At 41.1% G+C, this 23,464-nt stretch overlaps 1 protein-coding gene across 1 annotated transcript in view; it reads right to left on the bottom strand.

The window, feature by feature from the left end:
• FAM171B (family with sequence similarity 171 member B) overlaps positions 1–21,916 on the bottom strand; it is a 32,420-nt gene extending 10,504 nt beyond the window's left edge. The window contains exons 1-2 of the mRNA XM_032114224.1: positions 21,651–21,916; positions 275–508 (exon numbers count right to left, since the gene is read on the bottom strand). Of these exons, the coding sequence (XP_031970115.1) occupies positions 275–508; positions 21,651–21,828 (412 nt within the window). The 5' untranslated portion in view covers positions 21,829–21,916. The remainder of the gene's footprint in view (positions 1–274; positions 509–21,650) is intronic.
• Between the last annotated feature and the right edge of the window lie 1,548 nt (positions 21,917–23,464).

The following is a 23,464-nucleotide window of genomic DNA, read 5'->3' as shown; positions in this document are numbered from 1 at the left end:
CTAAATCTAGGCAAAAAAATTTCTAAGAATTCACTGTGTGTCACAACATAACCTACTTAGATTTAGAAAGGGCTATTTTGTGTTTTAGAGTAATCAGAATTTTGACAAGTTTAACAGACCGTTCACCCTTAGATCTGCATTGACAGGCATCACCTCCCTTGACTGACTTCACTGAGTCATGTTCAGCTGACAGCAACTACCCAGACAGCTTGGGAGAGAAATTTAATTACTGCCAGATACAGTTTAATAATAGGACTGTAAGATGCTTACGTACTTGGCATTCTTGTAGTCTTCCAAGGCAAAGGTGTCAGCAGGTAGCCATCCTTGTATGAGACAATAGTTAAGCTTAATCCTAATTTGTAGGGGACTTTTATTAACACTGCTCCATTGTTCCCAGTAAGAGTAGAATTTGTCAAGGTGTAGTTCACAAACACCTCCACCACCGCTTGTCGCAGGTACTGATGACTGATGATGTCATTTACTTGAACTTTTAGCGTAAAAACAGATCCTATTGACAAAAAGAAAAACAGGAGGTCATGATAATACATCACAACTAAGGACCATAAACTTGTAAAGAAGTCCTGGAGTTCAGGTCTTTGTTATTGTTGAATATCTCTAGCCAAAGGCAGGGGTAACCATGCAATTATATACCCCAGAGAAGAGGGAAACAAAAAACCTTAAGACAGGGCACAAAGGTGTCAAAAAGTGTTTATCAAACTCAACAAACATAGTAACTAACCAGTTAAAAAAAAAACAAAAACAAAACAAAAAAAAACCAAACAAAAACCCAAAAAGCCCCCAAAAAACCCCAAAACAAAACCCAGTCAAAACCAAATTACAAAGTAATCTTCCCCTTTTTGTTTAAGCTTGAAGAACGCATCTGTGATGACGTGAGATTTAATATGCTCTGCAATATCACACTGATAGTACAGATGGTCTTGTTATCCAAGTGTAACCCTTGGCTTGGGACACACATTTCAAGATGCACCTTGAGTTTGTAAAAGCAGAGAACCTGATGTCTACAGACAGAGGGACAACACATTTATATTTACATGTGTAATGTTATTATAAAGCAACCAAATGCATCCAGACACTGTTTTAAACTACTATCTCCCACCAGACTTACACCGGGCTACTTTTCAGTTCCGACATTGCAACTTCTAAACAGTATCTCTCTACTGCCAATTAGAAGATCTGATAGTCTGTACCATACCCAGTGCCTTGCAGAGATCATAATTACAGTGACTAAAAAGTATGTTGAAAATAATAAATCCACTTGAACAGCAGTCTCAAGGTGCTCTGAACCACATTCAATTTCTCTTCCACCCTGATGGCAAATAAATTATTAGAGAGTCTTTTCACAGTATGTGAAAAGGGACAGAATTCCACATTATTTCAAGAATAAAATTAATTTATTGTTAGAAATTAAAATATCTATGGATCACTGTTAAAAATATTTTAAATAACAAATTTTCCAGGATTTTGGTTACAGATATACTACTGTTCAATACCACTGCACTACTTTGTATCCTAATACTTTCAAATACATTCATCACGAACATGCATTTCTATTTAGGTCAAATGTCAAGTTAAGTTATTTGAAATGTATCTACCTAAAATCATACTTCAATTTCATTATGCTATCCCCACTATAATTGAGATTGACATTGCACCAAGAGATTACTGCCACTGACCTTGATTTAAATGAATAGGTCTTGAGGAGCCAAGTGCAATCCATCAAAAAAATCCAGTGTGTAGTGGAGATGCCCAAGTTGGGCCTCTCTGAAATAAGTATTTATTTAGATCTATTATATGCACGGAGCATATCGTATATTCATGCAAAAAATGACCTGCACACAACAAAAGCTACACTGGCCTCAATTTATTACTGTTTACCACATACACAGCAAAAACTTACCAGCTGTGCCAGACTGATTCTCTGCAGTGTTATACAAAAATCTACATCTCCTTGAGCAAATTAATACATATTTTCAGAAAAATAAAAAAAGACCCAGTGTACTCAAACGTATTTAACAGAATTAAACAGAAAATGCACAATAATCTTGGAACAATGTCATCTGGGTGGGGTTTTTTTTCCTTATGTAAGATATTTTGAGAATAAAATTTCTTTAAATTGCTGTGCTAGAGGAGTTTTAAATCACATAATGATTGGGGGAAAAAATTATGTCATGTCAGCAAATTATGGGCTCCAAACAGCTCCTCCAGGCATTGATCCAGTTACACAGATACTAGCATCATTCCAGTGGCTGCCAAAACTTGAAAAACAGGTCATTTGCCCCTGGCCAATGACTAGTTAAAAGGCTACAGAGGAGAGGAAACAGGCTGTGTACAATATTATTATCCAGAAATCATTTGGAAGTCAGGAGTATATAATGAAATGGTATTTAAAAGTACGAAATTCAGCAGTAAAAAATTCAAGCTCATGCCAGTAAGAAGCAATACCAGAAATGCCTGTTATAAACTGGTATTTTAACAGCTGGAATCAAGTCAGGAGAAAAAGAGCCGAGTTTTAACAGCTGAAATAAGTCATAAAAAATTAAAACCTAAAATGTACTCAGAAAGAGACATTCTTTCAATCATTCCATACTTTCAATGAGTATTTTCCATTTCCTGCTGACAAAAAGCCTAACAAGAAAATACAGGAGTGAGGGCAAATGCCACAGCTCTCCTCCAGCTGTTGGTAAATTCAAAGGTTGTTCTGTGCAAAACTATTTCTTCCTCTCATCTCCTTCAGTCACAGCCATATTAAACCCCACTTTCTTAGAATCTTTGGGTTCCCAAAAAAAAAAAAAAAGACTGTAAAACTGTAGAAAACTGTGCTTTTTCACTCTCTCATGGTGAACTGACAAATATCATTGGCTGTTTTTAGCCATGCTGAACTTTGATTACTTCCTTCTCCTATGGGTATAGAAATTGCCACAGCATTTCCCAAAAGTGATACTCTGCCTGAAGGGGTGTTGAGGAGATGCAGACGCGAGGCTGGAAATGCGGATTGAAATCCCAGGGGGGTTGCTGAGACAAGGCTCTCCAGTGGCAGCTTTGGAAGAGTCCCCACCTATGTGACTGTCACACACAGGCAGCAGCTACTCCAGAGAGGAGTGCTCACCTCACAGCCCTGAATATCCAGACACAGATTAAAGGAGACTCAACCCCTGGCTCTCAGTGCCTTTGGCCTTTCTTTTGCGCTAAAACAAGTCTTCCTGGCAAGAAGAAGTCTCCTGCTCGGCAGGGAGTCATGCCCTGCCTGCACTTGGATTTGGTGATATCAACGAGAATATACCCTGCCAACAAGTCACTTGCAACTCTGGTGCAATGGTTTTGGAGAGACTTTTTTAAAAAATTAACCTTTCCACTCCTCAACAGTAACAGAACAGAAGACATGAGGACACATCATTATGCCTCTATCCAAATGCTTGTGAAATAATAACGTGTTAAAAATCCAAGTGAAAAAAAGCCAGAATCCAACAGTAACAACAATTTTTTACTCACACAGCCATGTTCACCATAGTTTTGGAGACCAGTTGTTGCAGCCCAGTTAAGAGCACAACAATCCCATGGCCCTGGAGCCCAGAGTTTGTAGTTCTGGTCCTACAGCACTGATCTATATCTTTCCAAGCTTGACATCCCACGACCAGCTCCCTCCTCAAACCAACCCCCCCAACAAGCCTCACATCCATTTATTGTGCAAATTTATCACAGATTTAATGGCATTCAGTTATTAACAATGTCATAGTAACATCCAAGACACCTAATTTGCAAAGAAAATATTGTCTTTCTTTTCCTTTTTATAAATATCTTGATTTACAAGTCTTTAAAGACACTTTTAAGTCTCAACTATGATCGAAACTGCAGTAGGATATTTTAATCACAATAAAATATACTGAAAAAAAATTCACATAAAAAAATGAATGGTTGGTTAACTTTTTAACAAAAGCAAAGCTGCAAACTTAAACAATGGATGAACCTTGTGCTTTTTTCTGGTCAATGACACGTGCCAAACACAAGTGGGTCAGCTGTATCTCAGTATTAAACAGATTTGACAGAACTCCCACAATTAGAAGAAAGAACTCAGTCCTTGCTAATTTGATTTGTGCTGCCTCGGAGGAAGGGATTCCTCTCTTGGCAGGTCCACTGGAAATGCCAGCTCCCACAGCATTAAAATGTTTCGGATAAACCTTCATAGAAACACAGCAGTTATTCAGACAAAGGGGAACAAGGCCTTCTACCATATTTAGCTCCTTCAGAAATGTCCTGGTCAGTAAAATGACGCCTCATTTCTTTGAGAAACATCTAATGCCTGAATTAGAAGAATTTGGCTTCACGTCACTGGCCTAACTCAGAAATCGTATCTCAGAATTAAGCCAAAGAACGGCTTGGAATTGCAAGCTGGGTACAAATGTACCAGTGCAAAAAATCTCAGTTATGGTCCATGTAATTTGTTCTTATTCTGACCTGCAGATAAGCATGTCATCTGGTTACCATTATTGTGAGATTTAATTACCATGGTCAAGGCCGGGCCCTTACAGGCACCAATATATGCCAAACTACACATATCATTAACTGATATGGTGGTGAAAACACACACACAGGGCACTGCCCAGGAAGAATTCCTACACATTCTGCAACCCAGTCCTAAGTTCCTTTCCCTATTTATCACCAAATTCCTATAGCCAAAGAGGTTCTGTACCTGGAAGGAGGCAGTTACTCATCTCAAACACACAGACAACTACCCAGTTAAGCAATTACCTTATGGGATGAACAGTAACTACAATTAAATCATTCATTAGTTCCGTCTTTCCGAGGGGACTCCTCTCACCCTTGCCCAGAGATGTTTAAACCCACGCCAGAAAAGGCACACACTGATAAGAGTTTTATGGCAACTGCCTACACCAGGCTCCCTGCTACCCAGCCAGAGAAAACCTGGGCTGTGCCATTTTCTTCGTCTTAGCTGACTGAACAACCCATCTTTTACATTCATGAAGCACCGTATTTTTTGGCTTAACACAATTAGGGATATGAAAGGTGCACTGATGTGTAAAGAAAAAATGTGTAATAAAAATATGGGGTTTTACTACACATCCAGTATTGCAATGGATATTGCCATGGGGGTGGAAATCAATGAAACATATAATCTAGACAGCCAACACACATCTGGCTTCAGTAAAAAAAGGTCATATAAAAGCCATCCTCCTGCCCACAAACACCAATCGTTACTTCTCAGAATTTCCTTAGAACTACAGTAATAGCAGTGACAAACTACAAAAGCATCGATTGAAAAAGTAAAAGCCTACTGCACCTTCAGTTCATTAAAAATCCACATACATGAAGGGGAGTTGTGGCAGCACCAGAGGGCTATGGGGTGATTTAGTGCTGGACCAAGCCCCCTCCCCACAGCTCACCATCCATCTGTGAGTACCTTTGTTCTGGAGCAAGATACAAAGCACTGACACAGGACTGAATTTTCTGCCTTGCACAGTGCATTAAAATGACATAATAGGTGACCCCTAAACTCCTATAACAGTTTTATGGGTGTACTGTGAGAGTTATTGTCAGGCACTGGGGTGAGCTCTCCGGCTGGTTTTCAATTATGCTTCTCATAGCTATCAAATAACCTGCAAATCTAATTAATAACCTCTACAACCAAATGTGGGCTTCATTTGTTATCTATCAGTGTTCTTTTATCCTGTCATACTCCACACAGTAATTTATAGACCCTAGAACCAATGGGCATATACATGCATAAAGATCTTTCTAACTCTACACAAATCATTCTATCTATTCCAAATTGGTATCAGGATATCTCATTTAGAAACTAATTACATGATTCTTTATAAGGATGTTTTATATGCTGCTCCTCTGATTTAAAACAATAGCGGAAACTAAATAGGAGAACATTATTTTTCCTCCCTAAAATGGAACAGGACTTCTGCTAAAATAAAAAATACACCACAAGTGTTTTGCCCTGTGAAATTTTAACTTTGTCTTTATAAATTAGTTGTAAGTACAATCTGCGTATTTTATTTTCAACAACCTATGACTGAACTGAGAAGCAAAGAAGCTCACCCTGTTCACAAAAGGTCTGAGAAAATTCAGCAAATACCTAACCAGCTGTAAAAATCAATTTCTCAGGAAAAGAGAACCTTAGATTTAGATAAGAACAACACACGCAACAAATATAATCATTCCACTTGGCTGCAAAAAGAAAATACTTGGAAGTTGACAACTACTGACAGTTTCACTCTCGCACTTAGCAGGAGGTTAAGTTTGCACCACCCCTCTCCAGAATCCCTCGGGGAGTTACAACTTTTCAGCCAGGGACCCAACACTAACCCCAAAATGAATGATAAAGAACAGGGGTACATAAGGACAGACACAGACTGCAGCAGTTGCTAAAAATTGCCTTATTTGGGTTGATCTTTAGGCAAAACGGCAGCATTATCGCTCTAAATTTAAAGCAAGTACAGGCTGCTCCTTGAAATGCCCTTTGGAGAAAAGATATTGATGTTTTACTGCTCGATGTCAGGGGTGCTGGTCACCACAGTTCAGCTACAGACACTTACAGAAAACTGCTTTTAGACAATACAAAGATATTGTAAAAATTAAATAAACCGAAGCACAGAGCTAATCAGCATTTGCTGCAGTTGCATACGAACAGCCAATCCACATAATCTATACAGCACAGTTCTGTAGCTCTGCACTCCCTCAAAATATTTTAATGCAAAATCAAACATTAGGATGTATATTTAAAAGAAGAGCTTTGGCAAACATCTCTTCAGGGACACAGAACACATCACCAATTTCCAAGGACAAAGCAGCAAAACAGGGTCTGGGAAAGTAGGACACCACAGTATTCCCACTGCCCTATTTCTGGTCAACCAATTTCCACAGAAGTCATCAACAAAATCTCAATTATGAGGGAGCTAAGGCTAGATCCTGGGGGGACCAAGCAGTGCCTGTTACAGTCATTTACAGGAGGCAGTTTAACCCAATCTAGTCAGATCTAGGTGTCTCCACCAAGCTGGTGCTTCACAGTCAAGAAAAACTGTAACAGATTAGAAATTTTAAAAAATTTAACACACTGTTACCTAAGCTTTGTCACACATCAGAAGCTCAAGTGAGCTTTTGCTGGAAAAAGAACAATTATAGTCTGACTGAGAGCTTTTCAAACAGATTCTTTTACATTTGCTTCAAATAATGCTTTATTTCAGTTACAGAGAAACACTTCCTTATTTCACCAGCATGGCTGTGATAGGCACAGACCACAGTGCCAGAACTGTCAAGCATCTGTACATGGGTTAAGAGGAAATGGAAATTATTTACTAGAAGCTCATTCATGTCAATATATGCATCATTTCAGCACACACTACAGTATTGAGGTGGCACTTCCTCCCACCTTACTGGGAAAATTAAAAATAGAGCCTAAGAACACATTTCACATGCTACTCTGACTCCTCAGTGCCACATCAAGGAGGGGCTGCATCTCTTGAAACAACTGGATATGTCTGCTAAGAGCTGAACAAACTAACAATGCAGGAAGAGATGTAAACCCAACAATCTGCCGTCATCTCAAAAAAAATACATCTGATTTCTACACATTCATCGTGTTCTGAAAACTCCCTTTCCCACTTCCTATTTCCCCTTGCCTTCTATATTGTCCTCTTTCCTTCACAGAGCTCTGCTCAGTCTCCTTCATCCCACAATTCAATCCATCCTGGAGTAATCTCTGTGATGATGAGTCCCTGTAAGATTTTAGCCAGTGAGAGAGCACTGATCATGAAAAAAGACCAATACTTTTCTAAAGACGAGGGTTTTTGCAAGCCTCACATTAAAAAGAGTGGTGAATGTATTACATGAAATTAAATGCATTGAATCGAACCCATCAGGATGAGCACTTTAAAGGGACACTTCTAATCTAGTAGACTAAAAAACTGCCAGGGATTTGCCTCTGGGAAATTAGCATGATCCAGAGAAAACTTCAAGATTCTAAATAAATTAGTAGGTCAAAGACTAACTATTAATTTAGTTCAAAACAGAGCCCAAATGTAGTTTCATATTATAATAAAACTGTCTCAGACAGTATGGAGAAGCTGTCTGTCTACTGACACACTGGAGCAAGTGTTACGTGTTACACTAGTAAGAACAAAGCATTTTTAACTTCTAGAAGGGATTTTGATAGGAAACAAAAGTAAATAAATAAAGAAAAAACCCCAACACACTAAAGAAATAGAATACTTACCTCAGTCATACCTTGTCCATTTTTTCCCAGCAAAAGTATTCATAGACTTGGCACCACTTTTTACATAGAATTAACACTGCATTTTACTGATGCTTTCAGAAAAAAGATTATTAGTTGCATTTATTTACTGACAACAATTTCATTTCACTTCAGCAGAATAATTATTTTCTTTCACTTTAACAGAATAATTATTTACCTTTTAAACAAACATACTTCACAGGTTTATATTTTTTATGGATGTGTGTGCATATGTAAATACAAATCTTAAGCAAACAAGAGGAAAAGGAGGTTTGTTTTTTGAAGAGAGATAAAGAAAACTGCAAAACATTCTTAATAGAAATCCTATCCTCAAATATTTGTTGAAAAATATTAATTTATGCCTCATTAGTACGTAGGCACTGAAAGAATTTCCAAAGTAGTCAATAAGCATTATGTCAGTGTAAACCAATGAACTGCTCTCCCCACAACTTTTGGAATCAGTTCCTCCAAATTCAGAAGCAACTTAAAGGAACGATGAAATTTAATCAGGACTAAATGTGGCCAATATGCAACTCTAGCAAACTTGAGCTGCCACATTTTGATGTGATATTTGCCCAGTATAAGGTAATTTTTCACACATGAGAAAGACTTTAGACACTCCTGGTACTTCCCAACAGACATTAAATTCCCATCCATCTCATTCCATGACACACTTGTACAGGTACTGATTGCAGCACTACGTTGACTTCATATTTAAAAAAAAAAAAATGACAAAACCCCACCACATTTCCAAAAAAAAAAAAAAAAAAAAAAAGAAGCAAATTTTTAATGCTTGCAATTATTTTAATAGGTTTGGATTACTTTATAGTCTGGATGGCCACAGTATCCAAAATCTGTACTATTGCATAGGCAAATTATCAGCTTTTTCAACCGAAGATCTGTTGTATATAAGAGAGGATGGATCTGATGAGTTATTTGAATGAATAAATAAACAAAAATAACTCTTTCCTACAACCAACAGCTGTGTTCTACCATTAGAAGTGGTTACACTTCCACCCAAGATCTCAGACCAGATGCATAAACTGCATAAGCATGACAATCATTCCACAAATGTTGATAGGAACCAAATATTGATGAAATTAAGGTCCTGCAAAATCAATAAAATAAACCAGATGATCATAGGCTGTATCCCTAATGATTACTGCTGCATAATCAATGAACACCTTCCTGGAATGATCCTGCTTGTAAGAACTGCAGCAGAATGTCATCAGTCTAATCCATAAAGCTGCTAACGACTCAGTCTCCTATCCAGTGGGAACACACTCCCAAGCACTTTGAAGTGCTCCTGGGAAGATATAGAAAATAGAAAGAAAATTCCCCGTTCTATATTTTTATGGGCTACCTAAGCGAGAGCCATGAAATTCATACAGGAAAGCAGCCATGAAGGTTAGATGGGATTTTTTTTCCTGTATTCCTTTAAACACTGCATGGCATACATATGTCATTTAAAAAATTCACTGGAATAATATTAAGTGCATAGCATATACTGCTGCAGGGTGCTCATTTGGTAAGGAGCTGCAAGATGTTTTTTTCACCATTAGATGCTTTCTTCACAAATTAAAATCAGACTGCTTCATCACCCTAGAAAGAACATGAGAACTCGCAGGACATAATAAACCTATGAGAATCACAATTACCATAGCAACTTTGCATTTTGATTTGCTGCTATTTTGTTGAATCAGCCACCCTGGTTCTCAGAGCTGTGGTTACTATGGAACACTGAAGCAGAAATTCACCTTCCTGGGGCAAGGGAGATAGGCAGCAGACAAGATGAAACGCTGCAGTCTGCAGAGCTTCATTATTTAGGAGTCATTTATTTTAAATATCGTCTTCTGTAATTTGAGATAAGTGAGATAAATTATTAATATTACAAGAATAAAATCTTAAATAAAACTAATCTTTCAAATTAAGATAAATTTGCAAGTGAAAGAGATTAAAATGAGCAACTAAATGCTAGCAAGAGCTCTTGAAACGTGCAAAATAAAACAGCTTTGCCCAGACATTTAAGAGGCCATTATAAGGCTATTTTTTTCATTTCAGTTTACTTACTGGCTAATACTAAGCCTGTAATGCTGCTCTTTCATTTTTTTTTAAATCACTGCCAGTATCATTTTACCTTGCATTAGAGTTCACAGAATGAAAATATTAAAAATTGACACTTTGTTACAGAATATTGGAGGAAAAAGGTAGGAAGGGAAATATTAAAATCTTCATAATACTCTATTTTAAATATGCTATCTTAAACCCCACACTATATTACACACCTTCAAGAAAAACAGGGAAGTGCCTATTAGAGGATAAGCCAAAAACATGCATTTCCCACTCAGGGACTTTACAATTAAACCTCCATCATTTAAACAGCAAAAATAAATCAGTCAGCAGCAGCATCTTGACAAAATGAGACCATTTCTTATAGACAAATCTAACGATTTGTCAAACCTGCCCTCTAACAGTCAATACACTTGGACAGAAAGAATATTCCAGTATCCTTGCAGCATGAATCATCTCGTTTTTTTTATCTTAATGGGTCAGGTACAGGATTTGTCTTGTGAAATTCCTAGTGGTGGCTTGTGACTGGAATAAGCTGAAAAAAAACTGTGCAATTTCCTTGATTTGACAACCCCGTAATTTGACAGAAGGAGGAAATAAAACCACAGGAAAACAAAGCAGCACCTGTTCAAACATGACATTTAATGCTGTGAAACCCTAAGACAGATACGCATCCACAGACTCCATGGCATAATGCACCCCACAAAGCAGAAATTCAAACATCAGGGCATGTTACTCACTAATTGCAAAGGACAACTACTGTTCCATTCAGAGATATTTTTCAATAACACACTGGTCACTACTCCTGTCTGGAAATACTTTTCTTCCCCTCAAGCTGCAAAATCTCATACTACTCCTTCAAGAAAGACATTGCTGGAACATTACAAATATCTATCTTTAACCTGCAGGAAAAGATTCTCTAATCCCTTGGAGGAAGGCCACGGTATAAAGGCATATATGGAGAAAATCGAATTTAAAGTTTGCAGGACAACATTTCCTAAGGGTACCTCTGTACATGTGGAATGGGAATTTTTTATTACAAGAATTAGGAAATCCATATTGCAGCAACAAAACAAGAGTACCCAACAAGCTACAGTCTCTTTCATATAGAAATTTTTATTAAAGTTGAGTTTCATAAAGTGAATTATCAAAAATCACAAAATAACAATGAATACAACATCAGGTACTAGAAAAATTACTGCAGATTCCTACTTATTTTAAGTCTTATTCCTCAGAGTTTAAAAAAGTTTCAAAAAAGAGGAAGTTCTGTCAAAGCAGATCACAGGCTAAAGCAAAACAATGGAGTCAAGACTGCACCACAATAATGTAACTGCTCTGCACCCATGGATGCCATCCAGGTAAGTGTCAGTGCTGAGCACATTAACGATTCAGCCACTGCTGCTCGGAATCATTACTGCCTGGCTACAGCTCCTCACTGGATGAAGTGCTCCAGGAGCCAGCTGAAGCCCCAGCTGTGTTGTCTCCAGCACAAACAAGTTCTCCCTTCTCAGCAACTGGCCCAAGTCCTGTATGGAGTAATTGGAAAACAACTTAGCACCATGGAAATCTTTCTAGGACGATGGAAATGGTTTTATTGACACCGAGGCTAAAAATGGGGCAGTAAACACTTTCTTCTTCCCCCCAAATACTCAAGATTCATTCAGCACCTCTGAGATTGTGCCAGCTGGACTGGGGGAAAACAAATGCACTTAAGTATTGCTGGGACAATCTGCTCCATGGAACGCTGAAGAATCCAGCAAACTTGTTGAGGGACAGGTTTTCTCTACTGTGCTTAAGAAGAAACACCCAACAAAAACACAAAAGGGGGGAAAGGAACCTGACAACTAATTAAGAGGCAAACAGGCATGACAGATTCTTTTGCCCAATGCTGCACCCTAGCTATGCAGGATCTCACAAATGTTTTGCTGGGTCTCTATTCTGCTGAATTTAATTAGAGGATTTTCCCAACATCAGTGGTCTGTAATCCAAAGAAAATCTCTACTGCAGCCCAGTGAGAGTAAGTTTTCTCCTTTGCTCCCAGAAACAATGGAATAAGCTCCTGTGATATTTATCACAAGCCACAATTCATGTTATTAACAGCTTTTATTGTTCCAAAATCTACTGAAATTCTGCATTTACCCAACATAAAACCACTCATTGCTCCTGTTCAGTCACTTAATGAAATGCTTCAAAACAGAGGAAAAATGTTTTCCACAATTACATGAAAAACTTTTTATAATTCCATTAGATTCTATAATAGGTGGAGAGGGCAAGCATGTCCTTCTTCATCCCAGCAAAATGGCCAATATTTTCAAATATCTTGAGACCACTGACCTTCTCTCCAGTTTAGCTCACATTAGCACATACAAATCATCAACCAGATTTGCTACCTCACAGAAAATAACTTCCCTGAGAATGTTCCTACTGGTTTCCTTTGGAAGCCTTGCCCATGGAGAGTCATTAATAATAATAGATTTGGTGTCTTGCCAAGTTTCATAACCATGCTACACACTGCTATCTATCTCAGCAGACTGAGCCAACTGTATGCATATTTATGAAACAGCCCCAAATCTGCAGCAGAGGGTGTAACTCCACTTTGTTCCAATCTGCATGCATTAGGGGAAAGCACATGAAAGACCTGAGCCTTGTTTAACCTTGCAAAGGAAAGGCTTTGGGGGCCCTACACAACAGCCTTCCCACACCCAGGTGTTTACCAGGGATAAAGGGCCAAGTGCTCTGTCGAAATGCAGGGCAGGGTAATGAAGGGCAACAGCCACCAACTGCAGGGAAGGATCTGACTGGACCTGAGGGATTTTCTTTTCTCTCTAAGGATAAACAATCATTGGAATAGGTTGCCCAGAGACGTTCCCCAATCTTGAAGCCTTTCATGGCCTGGCAGGAAAGAGCTCCCGGGTCGGAATTCAGAGCCAACCCTGCTTTAAGAATGCCTCTGATGGCCCCTCCAGCCTGAACACCCACCCGATTCCAGATCCTCAGTTACTCTCAAGTCACAGAAAATAAAACCAACAAGTATCATCTTCACTTGATTGGTTTATTTCAGCTGCTAATCTTAATACATTTAGCAAATCTGTCTGAAAGTTTTGCCAGGAGTACACCATCCTATGATAATCTAGGGCTCACAACCTGATGCAAATTCCATGCTTCATTATGGAAATAGGGTGAAAAGGTATACTTCATCTTGCATGGCCTTACTCAATAACACTTGCAGTAAATGAAAACAGTAATACCAATGATTCTGAAACTAAAATCAGTTTGAGTAATGAAAGGGTTGCTCAGATCTGAAACTAAAATAACCTACAACACAAACCCTGAAAGCTACATGCACACTCCAGTGGGAAAGTTCAAGCATTGAATACAGGTAAAAGATTCATGAGAAATAAAAAAAATAAAAGTAAGTGAAATACAAGAAAACATTTCAGAAGAAGCAGATGAACTATTAGGAACCACACTGAAACACATGAACAAAAACACCCAAACAAACAAAACCCACCTAAATTCAGCTCTTTCCTCCAAAATAAGCTGCATCATAATGAGTTAGTGCTCCAGTTAATCTGCCTATAACCACACTGTGTTTAGTAAAAGCATCCAAGCCAACACTCAGAGGCACAGGCTGAAGCCCTCATTAATCGAATGAAACTCCACACACCTGAGAGCACTTTTGGGGTGCAGTGGTCACATCAATAATGGCTTTCAACCACAGTGTGCAGGGGACATGCTGAAGTGGCTCTGAGATTCTCTCTGTTCTTCTGCTTCATGACCTCCTAATGCACACAGATCAATATGTGCCTCACACTCACACCTACAAGCACTGCATCATGTTCAACACACACAAAAACCCCCAACATTCCCCACCACAGCTGTCATGCAGCTTAACTTGCTATAGCTGCCAGTGGTTCAGGTAAGACCCACACCAAAACCACAAGATTTTTCAAAATGGGACAGGGAATATCAGAAGGTAGAGGGACAAAATCTTTTTTTGCTCTTTAACCCACCACAAGCCATAATTTATTTCATGTGATCTCAATGAGAGGCTACCTCTTGCCTCTTCCCTCGGTAGAACTGCAGTTTCTCAGGTACCTGGCACTATCAACACTAAATGTGGAATGCCAGAGAAAGGGTCATGTGGGAAGTCCAGCAGGAGGAACTGACCCTGTAACCCATCTCCTTCAATAGTCTCATTTCCACATTGTGACAATTGTGCCCTGAAGTCTGATTTCTTTCAGACAGCAGAGACTCTCTATGAGTCCATGTGATGAAGCATAATCAGGGAAGATAAAGAAGGACAAGAAACTGAGGGGAAAGAATAAGGGTTCATGTCTGCCCTTGGTGAGACTTCGGGGGCTTATGCACACACAGACAGGCAAGAACATCACTCCCAGGCCTGCCCACCCCAGCAGGGCACACAGGGTGGCTTCCAGGAGCTACACCAGACAACGCCACACATCACCAGGATGATGCCATGCAAGTGTCATGAGCTGCAGACCTGTCACTATGGTGTTTACAAGAATGCACACAATGTGCTTACAGTCAGAGGGCACGCAGAGTAATTTCCAAATTTAGGGCAGCTGCTCAACCTGAGACACGAGGAGGCTTTTTCCACATCCTCTACAAACTACTGACAGCTGCTTGTGAAGTTCACAGCATATGATTTTTTACTGGACAGAACTGCTGGTGCCACACATTTGCCCTGCATTCTGCCTGAGAAGCTGTGTTAAGGTACGTGGTGCTTTGGAGGGTCCTCCACACACAGGACCATCCTTGTTGATGCTGCTCTAGTCACAAGAACCTGTTCACACTACAGTCCATGTGTGCTCTCTCATATGGAAGATCTAAGAGTCATCCCTTCCTGACCCAAATCCCCCCAAAATGACAGGGCAGCAAACTGCACAAAGATTGCCCTCCGTACAGCGTGTGTCTGTGGTAGCTGTGAAAGGGAGATGTGGTGGGGATGCACCAGCACGTGCTCTGTGCTGCAGGCTCAGAGTTTGGAAAGACTGCCCCTTCCCAGGAACCCAGCTCTGCTCCTGAATGGATCTGGAATGCCTATTCCAACTGAGTATATCTTGAGTAAAATCTGCCCTACTGAACACTGGGCTTAAGGACCTCTGCAAGACGAATTCATTCTCTTCAACTTTCTAACCCCGAATTCCCTAGCACAGGTTCTCTCAGCAAATATACTTCCCTACTGCTGATTGTGAAGCTGAGAACACTCACATCCTCCCCTCAAACGTGTGCTAGCAGGGAAAGTGTTCTCAAACCTCGTGCTTTCTGCTACAACTAGTGCCAGAGAAGCAAAGCAAGAAATGTAACAGCTGCTTTGCAGCCTGTTGAATACAACTTCCTGAGGCCATGTGTGGAAGGTGGAGGCTAGGAGTACGCAGGAGCTGTGCTGGGACACCCCTGGCAAGCCAGGATTAGGCAGGAGGAACTAGACCTGCTGGTTTCAACCTACTAAGCACAGAAGAGTTACTTGAGAGTACACTAGCTCTGATGGTTCAAGGGAAATTGTTGATCACAGAACCTGGGTGCTCCTACAGCACCCCAGATGCAAAAATCTATGAATTAGGAATGAGACACAGCATCAGGAGTAATAAAGAGGACACATTTACTCTGTCACATTGTGCCTCAAATCCCTATTCATTACAGAAGGATACAGTGATATAAAAATATGCAACTTTCAAGACAACAAAGTAACCTGTGCTGTTTTGCTAAGTCTGACACACCAAGAATTAAGTTTATTTTGAATAAACTTTCCTCTCAGATCTTTGCCTGTGTCTTCAAAGACTTCATCTACTGAGCTAGTTCACAGAGAAAGCATGCTACAGATCCCCAGTGACCCAGATAGCAGCTGCATTCCAAATTCTCAACCTGCCTTTTTCTCAGCCTGATAGTAATTCTGTGAATGTTTTTGCATAGCAATTGGCCTTTGATGGTGTACTTTCTGCCAACAGACTGACAAGAAGCAAACTTTAGCAAAACAAATAAGAACTGCAAAAACTACCACCTTGGAATAGGTGTCAGTTCCTGCCATCATTTATCCCTTGTTTCCTGCCACTTCTGACCATGTAACCATGGGCCCTGATTCCATGGATGCTAAAACACATTGTCTCTCTCAGTTCTTTATAATGAAAGCTACCATCAAGACAAGTTTCTTGAAATCTAGCTTTCTGAAGTATAGAGCATGATGCTGTATAAAGTATTACAGGCTTCAATAAAAGCAAGCTTTCAGCTCAGGAGAGATCTCGTACTCTTCAGAACTCCTCAGTACGTTTATGCAGATTCTCTTCCTGAAATAAAAAACACAGCACATATTTTTTTCATGTGTGCTTTACCACGACAAACCCCAAACTCCACTTTTTCCTGTATTAGTAACTGAGTGACCTATATCCTGGAGCAGGTGCATCTATGAATATTTCTTTTTTCCTTATTCATTCCCATTTCAAACTGCAGATGCTTTATCCCCTCTCAGTGTCCTAATGCCCTTGCTGATATTTTGTTGCATTACTAAGTCTTAGAACAGCTCAGACTCTTAAGAACATCATCTCCAATAAATCAGGACAAGTCTAAGTCTTGCATTCTTTCTCACCTAGCTGAGAAGCCATTATTATAAATACCAAAGGCTGGGAATCCTGGCAAAAATGAACAGCAAATCAAAAGCCATTTTCTGAGCTTATTTCTATAGGTGGAGTTAGCTGCTTGCACTAAACTTTTTGTCTGGGGTGTGCATGTAACACTTCTAACTTGAAAAGAAACTTTTTCCCTGACACCAGTTACATTCCAGCATCTACAGGAAAAGAGGGTTGTGCTGCTGCTTGTACAAAATAAATAATGCCAGTTCTGATCAGAAGTCTCTACTCAGACAGCCCTGGCTTCTTGAGCAGGAACTGTATCCTACATAATCACTGAGCCATGAAAATGACTGAATTCCCTTCCTTACTGGAATGCTAAAGAATCTCCCACACAGCTTTTAATTCCTCACTCATTTTCTTGGGGTATCTGACTGCAACAAAAGCTCCAAAACAAAACCGAATTTAATCCTGCCATACTAATCCCCAATCCAGTGACTTTGGAGACAGTAAACCATAAAGATTGTTCCATCAAGTGACAAAAAAGCCAGTCACACTACACCTTGGGTTTTTTTAAGTGCATTATTATGTATTGTTGCTCAAATTCAAACCCAGATAAACATAATGAGATAACCAAATGCTAGTCTAAATACCTAAGTATCAACTACGCACAAAATTACAAGTCATCAGGAAAAATATTCTACGGCAAAAAACATGGAACACCACAATTAAAAAAGCAGTAAGTCCACACATCGTTGTTTTGGAGAAATATTTCTCTTTCAGTACCTCAAATAAAAAGGAAGCATGAGAAAGTTTTCTCCTTCTTGAATGGTCAGGAAGAATAAGACAACATACAAAAGAGTTTAGAAAAGTCTGAACTGGAAACGACTTGTCTACAACACGGCTTCACATTAGGCAGCCACTCATCATCACATGCAGGCAGACAGTACTGAGAAATGGCCTCAGAACCAAATTCCACAAGCAGCATCCAGGCAGTGTACTTGTCTCCAGCAGGTAAAAAAAGTAATCTCTAATTTTCTTCTGGGTTTGTCAACAATCACATATTTATGTCATCTGTCTCTACAAACAGGGGTTTGTGTATTAACAAATAAATGCACACAGCAATTCCAACTCCCCCCTCTCCTTTGTTCAGCACCACTGTTAGCTGCTACAGCTTTTGAATTTCACCCTACAGAACCAAGCTAATCTCCCCATCTCATGCAAAGCCATCTGCCTAAAAAAAGGAAATATACCAAAGCAAAATAAACTCCTTTTTCCTTGAATTCTGGATTGCGGGGCAGATTGGTCATGGTCTACAAAAAAAACATGGCAAGGTTTTTCTTGTTCATGCTGGGATTACAAAAGGTACAGGGACTACCCACACTTGAAAAAAACACCTATTTTAAAACATGTTTCAAGTCTAATTTAACATCTCAACATGGTAAAAAACCTCGAACGTGAAGATGCTGTATGTCACCCCATGTAAAGTGACAGCTTCCACTGACACAGCTGCTTTTTCTGCAAAGCATGTTGTTCATTCAGTACATGTCAGATCTGCCACAGAGCTGATGCAAATAACTATCACTTATTCAATTAGTGGTCTCTGCTCTATTTATAGCACAATATCTGCATTATAAAGAGAAAACAATGCCCCACATCAAGATATCCCAAGTCTCATGAGAATTAAAGAACATAACCCTCAGCTCCCATAAAGAACGCACCTCAATAAAGATAAAGAAAAGGGAAAATGGAAAAGAAAACCAGATTTGCATGGATCTGAGCCAGGACTGAATAATTCACTGAATTCTGGCCTCAAGCCCGCTGACCTCAATGATGAATATCTGAAGCTCCCAGCGGCTTCTCTTCAATTGCTACTGCACACCAGAGCCCAGATTTCTGCCACATGGAAAATGCAAAAAATCACTATGAATAAGGAAGAACCAAGGCAGGTTCTCCACTCCAGCAATCACCACCCTAACCAGAGAGGGCTGTCTCTCTCTCTCTCCAATTTTTTAATTTTCTTTTTTAATTTCAAAGAATGCCTGTATATGTTAGATGAGATGAGTCAGAATAACTCCATGAACTGGGTGCCTCTTGTATGTGTTCTCTGCCTTGTTAAAGAATTCACTTATTTCTCTTGCCAGTGGTAAGTTTGCTGTTGTTCCTAGGGGAAAAGAAAGAGATGAACAAAAAACCCTTCTCAGTCACGATGTGCCACTACCTTCTCACCACTGCACTTCCATGTCACCACAGAGTGTGCACCCCAGACACTACACACAGCTGTGCTGACTTCAGCATCTCTCCTCAGACAGCACAATAATTACACTGGCAGAAGTCAGTTAATCCAGGAGGGAATTGATCTGTAAAACGGTATAATGAGCTTCGACAGAACAGGGCCATCGATACAGGAACAAACGTCAAGTGACAGCAGGTTGTGAACTCCAGCCCCAGCTCTGCACCCTCCCTCGCCAGGGAGGATAAGCCTCCTTTGCTGTAGTAGCACTGGGATCACAAACACACTGCACAAACCTAAATTCAGCCAGACTCCTCCTCACTTGCAGAAGCCGCTGCTTGCCTGGCAGTTCCCAGCGCAGGACCTGCAGCTGCAGGAGCGGCCTCTCCAGAGCATTGCCCTGGGGGATTGCTCTGCTGCCAGTCTTCTGCTGGAAAGGCAGCAGCCATTTATCCTGCCTACCTGTCAGCTGTAAACCATCAAATGATAATTTAACATAAAAAGACATTAGTATCCATTAAATATACATCTGGAGTCACACTCTCCTTTTAAAAAATGTCAAAAATTTCAATAAAGCAAAAATTACTTACATGCTTTACTGAAATACCATGCAGAAAAACAAAGGTGCTTAGTAGTTTCTTCAGAATAAGTAAAGTTTCAGAGCAGTAATTAGCTTATCTTTTTCAAAGTCCACCATTGGTTTTTTTCAGTTTTTATAGACGAAAAAATTAATCAAGATCATTTAGAAATCCAGCCAACAAGTGAAATAAATCTTTAACTGTATTTAAGCATAACGTAAACAAATGCTGACAACCAACTCAAATGATAATTTTTAACATTCAGAAATTGCTACTGATTACGAAAGCTGTGGACTAGAAGACACTTTCCGGACTCTCATACCTCAGAACCCATGATGCCAAATGCGCAAATAAAAGAAAGCAGCAAGAACTGGGCACGTGAGTCTGCAACAACAACAGCGAGCCAACAGAACAGGCATCAAAATGTTAGATACCAACAAAGACCTTGGCCAGGGCTGAAGGAGATAAGGTAACAGAGCTTCTTGAAAAGAAATCAATACCTGAAACCAAAGAGGATCATTGAATTAGAAAAACTGTCCTTTTTTTTTTTTGCCACTCAATTTTTAATGAGCAAAATGTTCACTGCCTAAGTCAGAAATGCTGCCAATGCCTTTTAAGTGGTGTTTGATGGTGATTAATGGTATATTCTACTAAAAGTATGATAAGAAACAAACTAATGAAAAATCATCAGTGAAAATGAAAAACAAGGACCAAGATGTTCATCAAATGTCTTTCTTCAAAACGCTAGCTACAGTTTTAATGTTTGGAAAATAATGAAAAACACAAACACAACCCCCCACAAAGAAGACCTAAAGAGCAAACTGGGGCATTTTAAGAGTGTATAAGGAAAAATTTAAGACTCTGTTCGTATTCTACCAAATCTAGTTACTTGTTCTATACCTTGAAGTTGCAAGCAAATACTGTAATTTAATATCTTTGCTTTCCTAATTAACAAATATACTTCAGCAGCTTTGTAAATTGGCTTCAATTCAGGAAAATATTAACCATCTGCCTAAAACTAAGCACATTTTATACCTTCCTGAAGTCAACTGGAAACAGAAGCATGCCTATATGCTAAAAATGAAACATATGCTCCAGTGATATGCCAAAAAGGAGCCTTGGTGTTAAAAGGTCTTAAATAATTCATGTTTGAAACCATCTTGAAATTCTTTGGTGAAAGGCAGTATGTCAAGAAAAATACTGATGCTGGGTTTATCGTCGTTTGAGCCACTAAACTTCAGACTATACACATATTTTTTTTAAACGAGATGACAGTACAGACACCTTATCATTTTCTCTGGTTCTGCAAAGAGGTAGCCTCAAATATTTGACTGCAAAACTAAGGCCTGAAGTTGAAATAAGCACATTATTTTCGTGGTCTTGGATAAGCAATGTATCATCCATTCTGCAGAGGGGATGCAAAAACTAACGAGCTCATCAGCCCCATCACGCATTTGACAGGCTCAAGATGCTCGCACACGAAATCAGCTGGTTTATTTTTAAAGTGATACAAATATACACAGAAATAAATACATGTCTATGACATATATATTTATATTCCATGGACGCTCGGCTATCTCCCTGTGGAGATTCCTGCCAGCCAACAGGAATCCCTGGAGCCCCACTACCCAAGGCCGCGCTCCGGGCGCCCGACGGCGCACCTCCGTGCAGGTCAGTGCCCGCTCCCCGGGGCGCTCCCGGCCATCCCGGCCACATCCCGGCGCGGCCGCGCACACACCCGCGGATTCCAAACATGGATCCCGCTCCAGCCAAACCACAGCCGCTCATTTTCGAATCCGGGACCGCTGCCCGCACGGCGCAAACGCCGGGGTTCCCCGGGCGAGCAGAGCCCGGGGGAGAGCGGAGCCATCCCGCAGGGGAGGTGGGTGCAGGGGAGGGGTCGGTACCTGGTGCCGCGGCGGGGGCGCCCCCGGGCAGCGCCGCTCGCTGCTGCTGCGGGCGGGTGGCGGCGGCGGCGGCGGGGGGCGGCCGCCCCAGCATCAGCATCAGCATCACCAGCAGCGGCAGCAGCGCGGCCGCCAGCCCCGGGAGCAGCGCGGAGAGGCGCTCGCAGGTGCCCGGCATGGCGAGCAGCCCGAGGGCAGCGGAGGCATATTGCGGGAGGCCGGCGCAGCGCTGCGCACCCGCGGCCCCGGCGGCGGCTCTGCGGCGGCAGCGCCCGCCCGCCCACGGACGTGCCGGGGCGGGGCTGGGGCGGGGCGGGGCGGGGCCACCTCTCGGAGGTGCCGGGGGACGTCGTCCCTGCGAGGCGGCAGCGCTGGCGTTGCGCCCGGCGCTTGTCGCCGGCAGTGCCGGAGTGCGTTCCGGGGCGCGTTCCGGGGCCGCACTGCCCGGCGTAACCCCAACATCGCCCTCGCTCTGACGCTGGCAGCCACGGAATCACCGAATCACATTCACAGAACCACAGAATCGATTGGGCTGGAAAAGACCTCCGAGGTCGTCGGGTCCGACCTGGGACCCAACACCACCTTGTCAACTAGACCATGACACTGAGTGCCACGTCCCGTCTTTCCTGAAACACCTGCAGGGACGGTGACTCCACGATCTCCCTGAGCAGCCCGTTCCAATGTCTAATCATCCTTTCTGTGAGAGAAACTTTGCCTAAGATCCAACCTGAACCTCCCCTGGCACAGCTTAAGACTGTGTCCTCTCGTCCTGTCACCGATTCCTTGGGAGCAGAGTCCTCCCCCCTCCGGGCTCCTGGCTGCACCCTCCTGTCAGGGGGTTGTAGAGAGCGGTAAGGTCTCCCCTGAGCCTCCTTTTCTCCAGAATAAACACGCCCAGGTCCCTCAGCTGCTCCTCACCTCACTTGTGCTCCAGCCCCTTCCCCAGCTCTGTTGCCCTTCTCTGGACTCACGTTCACACATGTACATGCATTCCAATTTTACTTATGTGCATCCTTAAGTCTAAAAAATACGTTCAGGACAGCTAAAAATTTTTATTCTCTATATTGTTTATCAGTTGTTTGATATCAGGAACTGCCAATAGGAGTAAACATGTACATAAGGCAGAGAGATGCCAGTGTGTAGAATCGAAGCTTTAGGAGATACTAATGCTGTTTTGAAGACTGTCACAGTGACTGGAGCACAGGCCTGGTGAGGAGGGGCTGAGGGAGCTGGATGTTCAGACACAGCCCAGGCGGAGATAATGGAAAAACCACTGCAGTTGTTCACAGCAGATAAGGCTGAAAAAAAACCCAAAACCTGAGGAAAAGCAGCACATCTGGACAAATCAAACTGACCCAGAGCAGGCAGCCACCTGCATGGCTGAGAGCTGAGCACACAATGGGATCACCTCACAGGGATCTCACACTGGGGTGCATGAGCGTGCCCATGCTGTGATTTGAGTGAGGCCAACATCCCATTCACTGTAAGAACTTACAGAACAGGATAATATTAAATTTTCAGTGTATGTTGAAATAGTGAATAGAAACTTCTTTGAAAAGTACAAAATTGCTTGAATTGCCTTTTAATAAAACAAAGATAACCAAATAAAAGATTTATTTTAGACACTGTAACATACCAGGCCAAATCCTGTAGTTTTCAGATCACAGAATATTTCTTCATTGAAGCAGAAACAGAGGAATAGAGTTACAAACTATAGTGGGATGTAAATTTCCCCATTCTGAAATAAAGAGCTGAGAGGTTACTGTGCATATTTTCAACATATCTCTTATAAAATCTGAAGAAAATCTAATATA

This window comes from Corvus moneduloides, chromosome 7 (genome assembly GCF_009650955.1).
Source record: "Corvus moneduloides isolate bCorMon1 chromosome 7, bCorMon1.pri, whole genome shotgun sequence".
NCBI lineage: Eukaryota > Metazoa > Chordata > Aves > Passeriformes > Corvidae > Corvus > Corvus moneduloides.
This window is presented reverse-complemented; position numbering and strand designations above follow the sequence as displayed.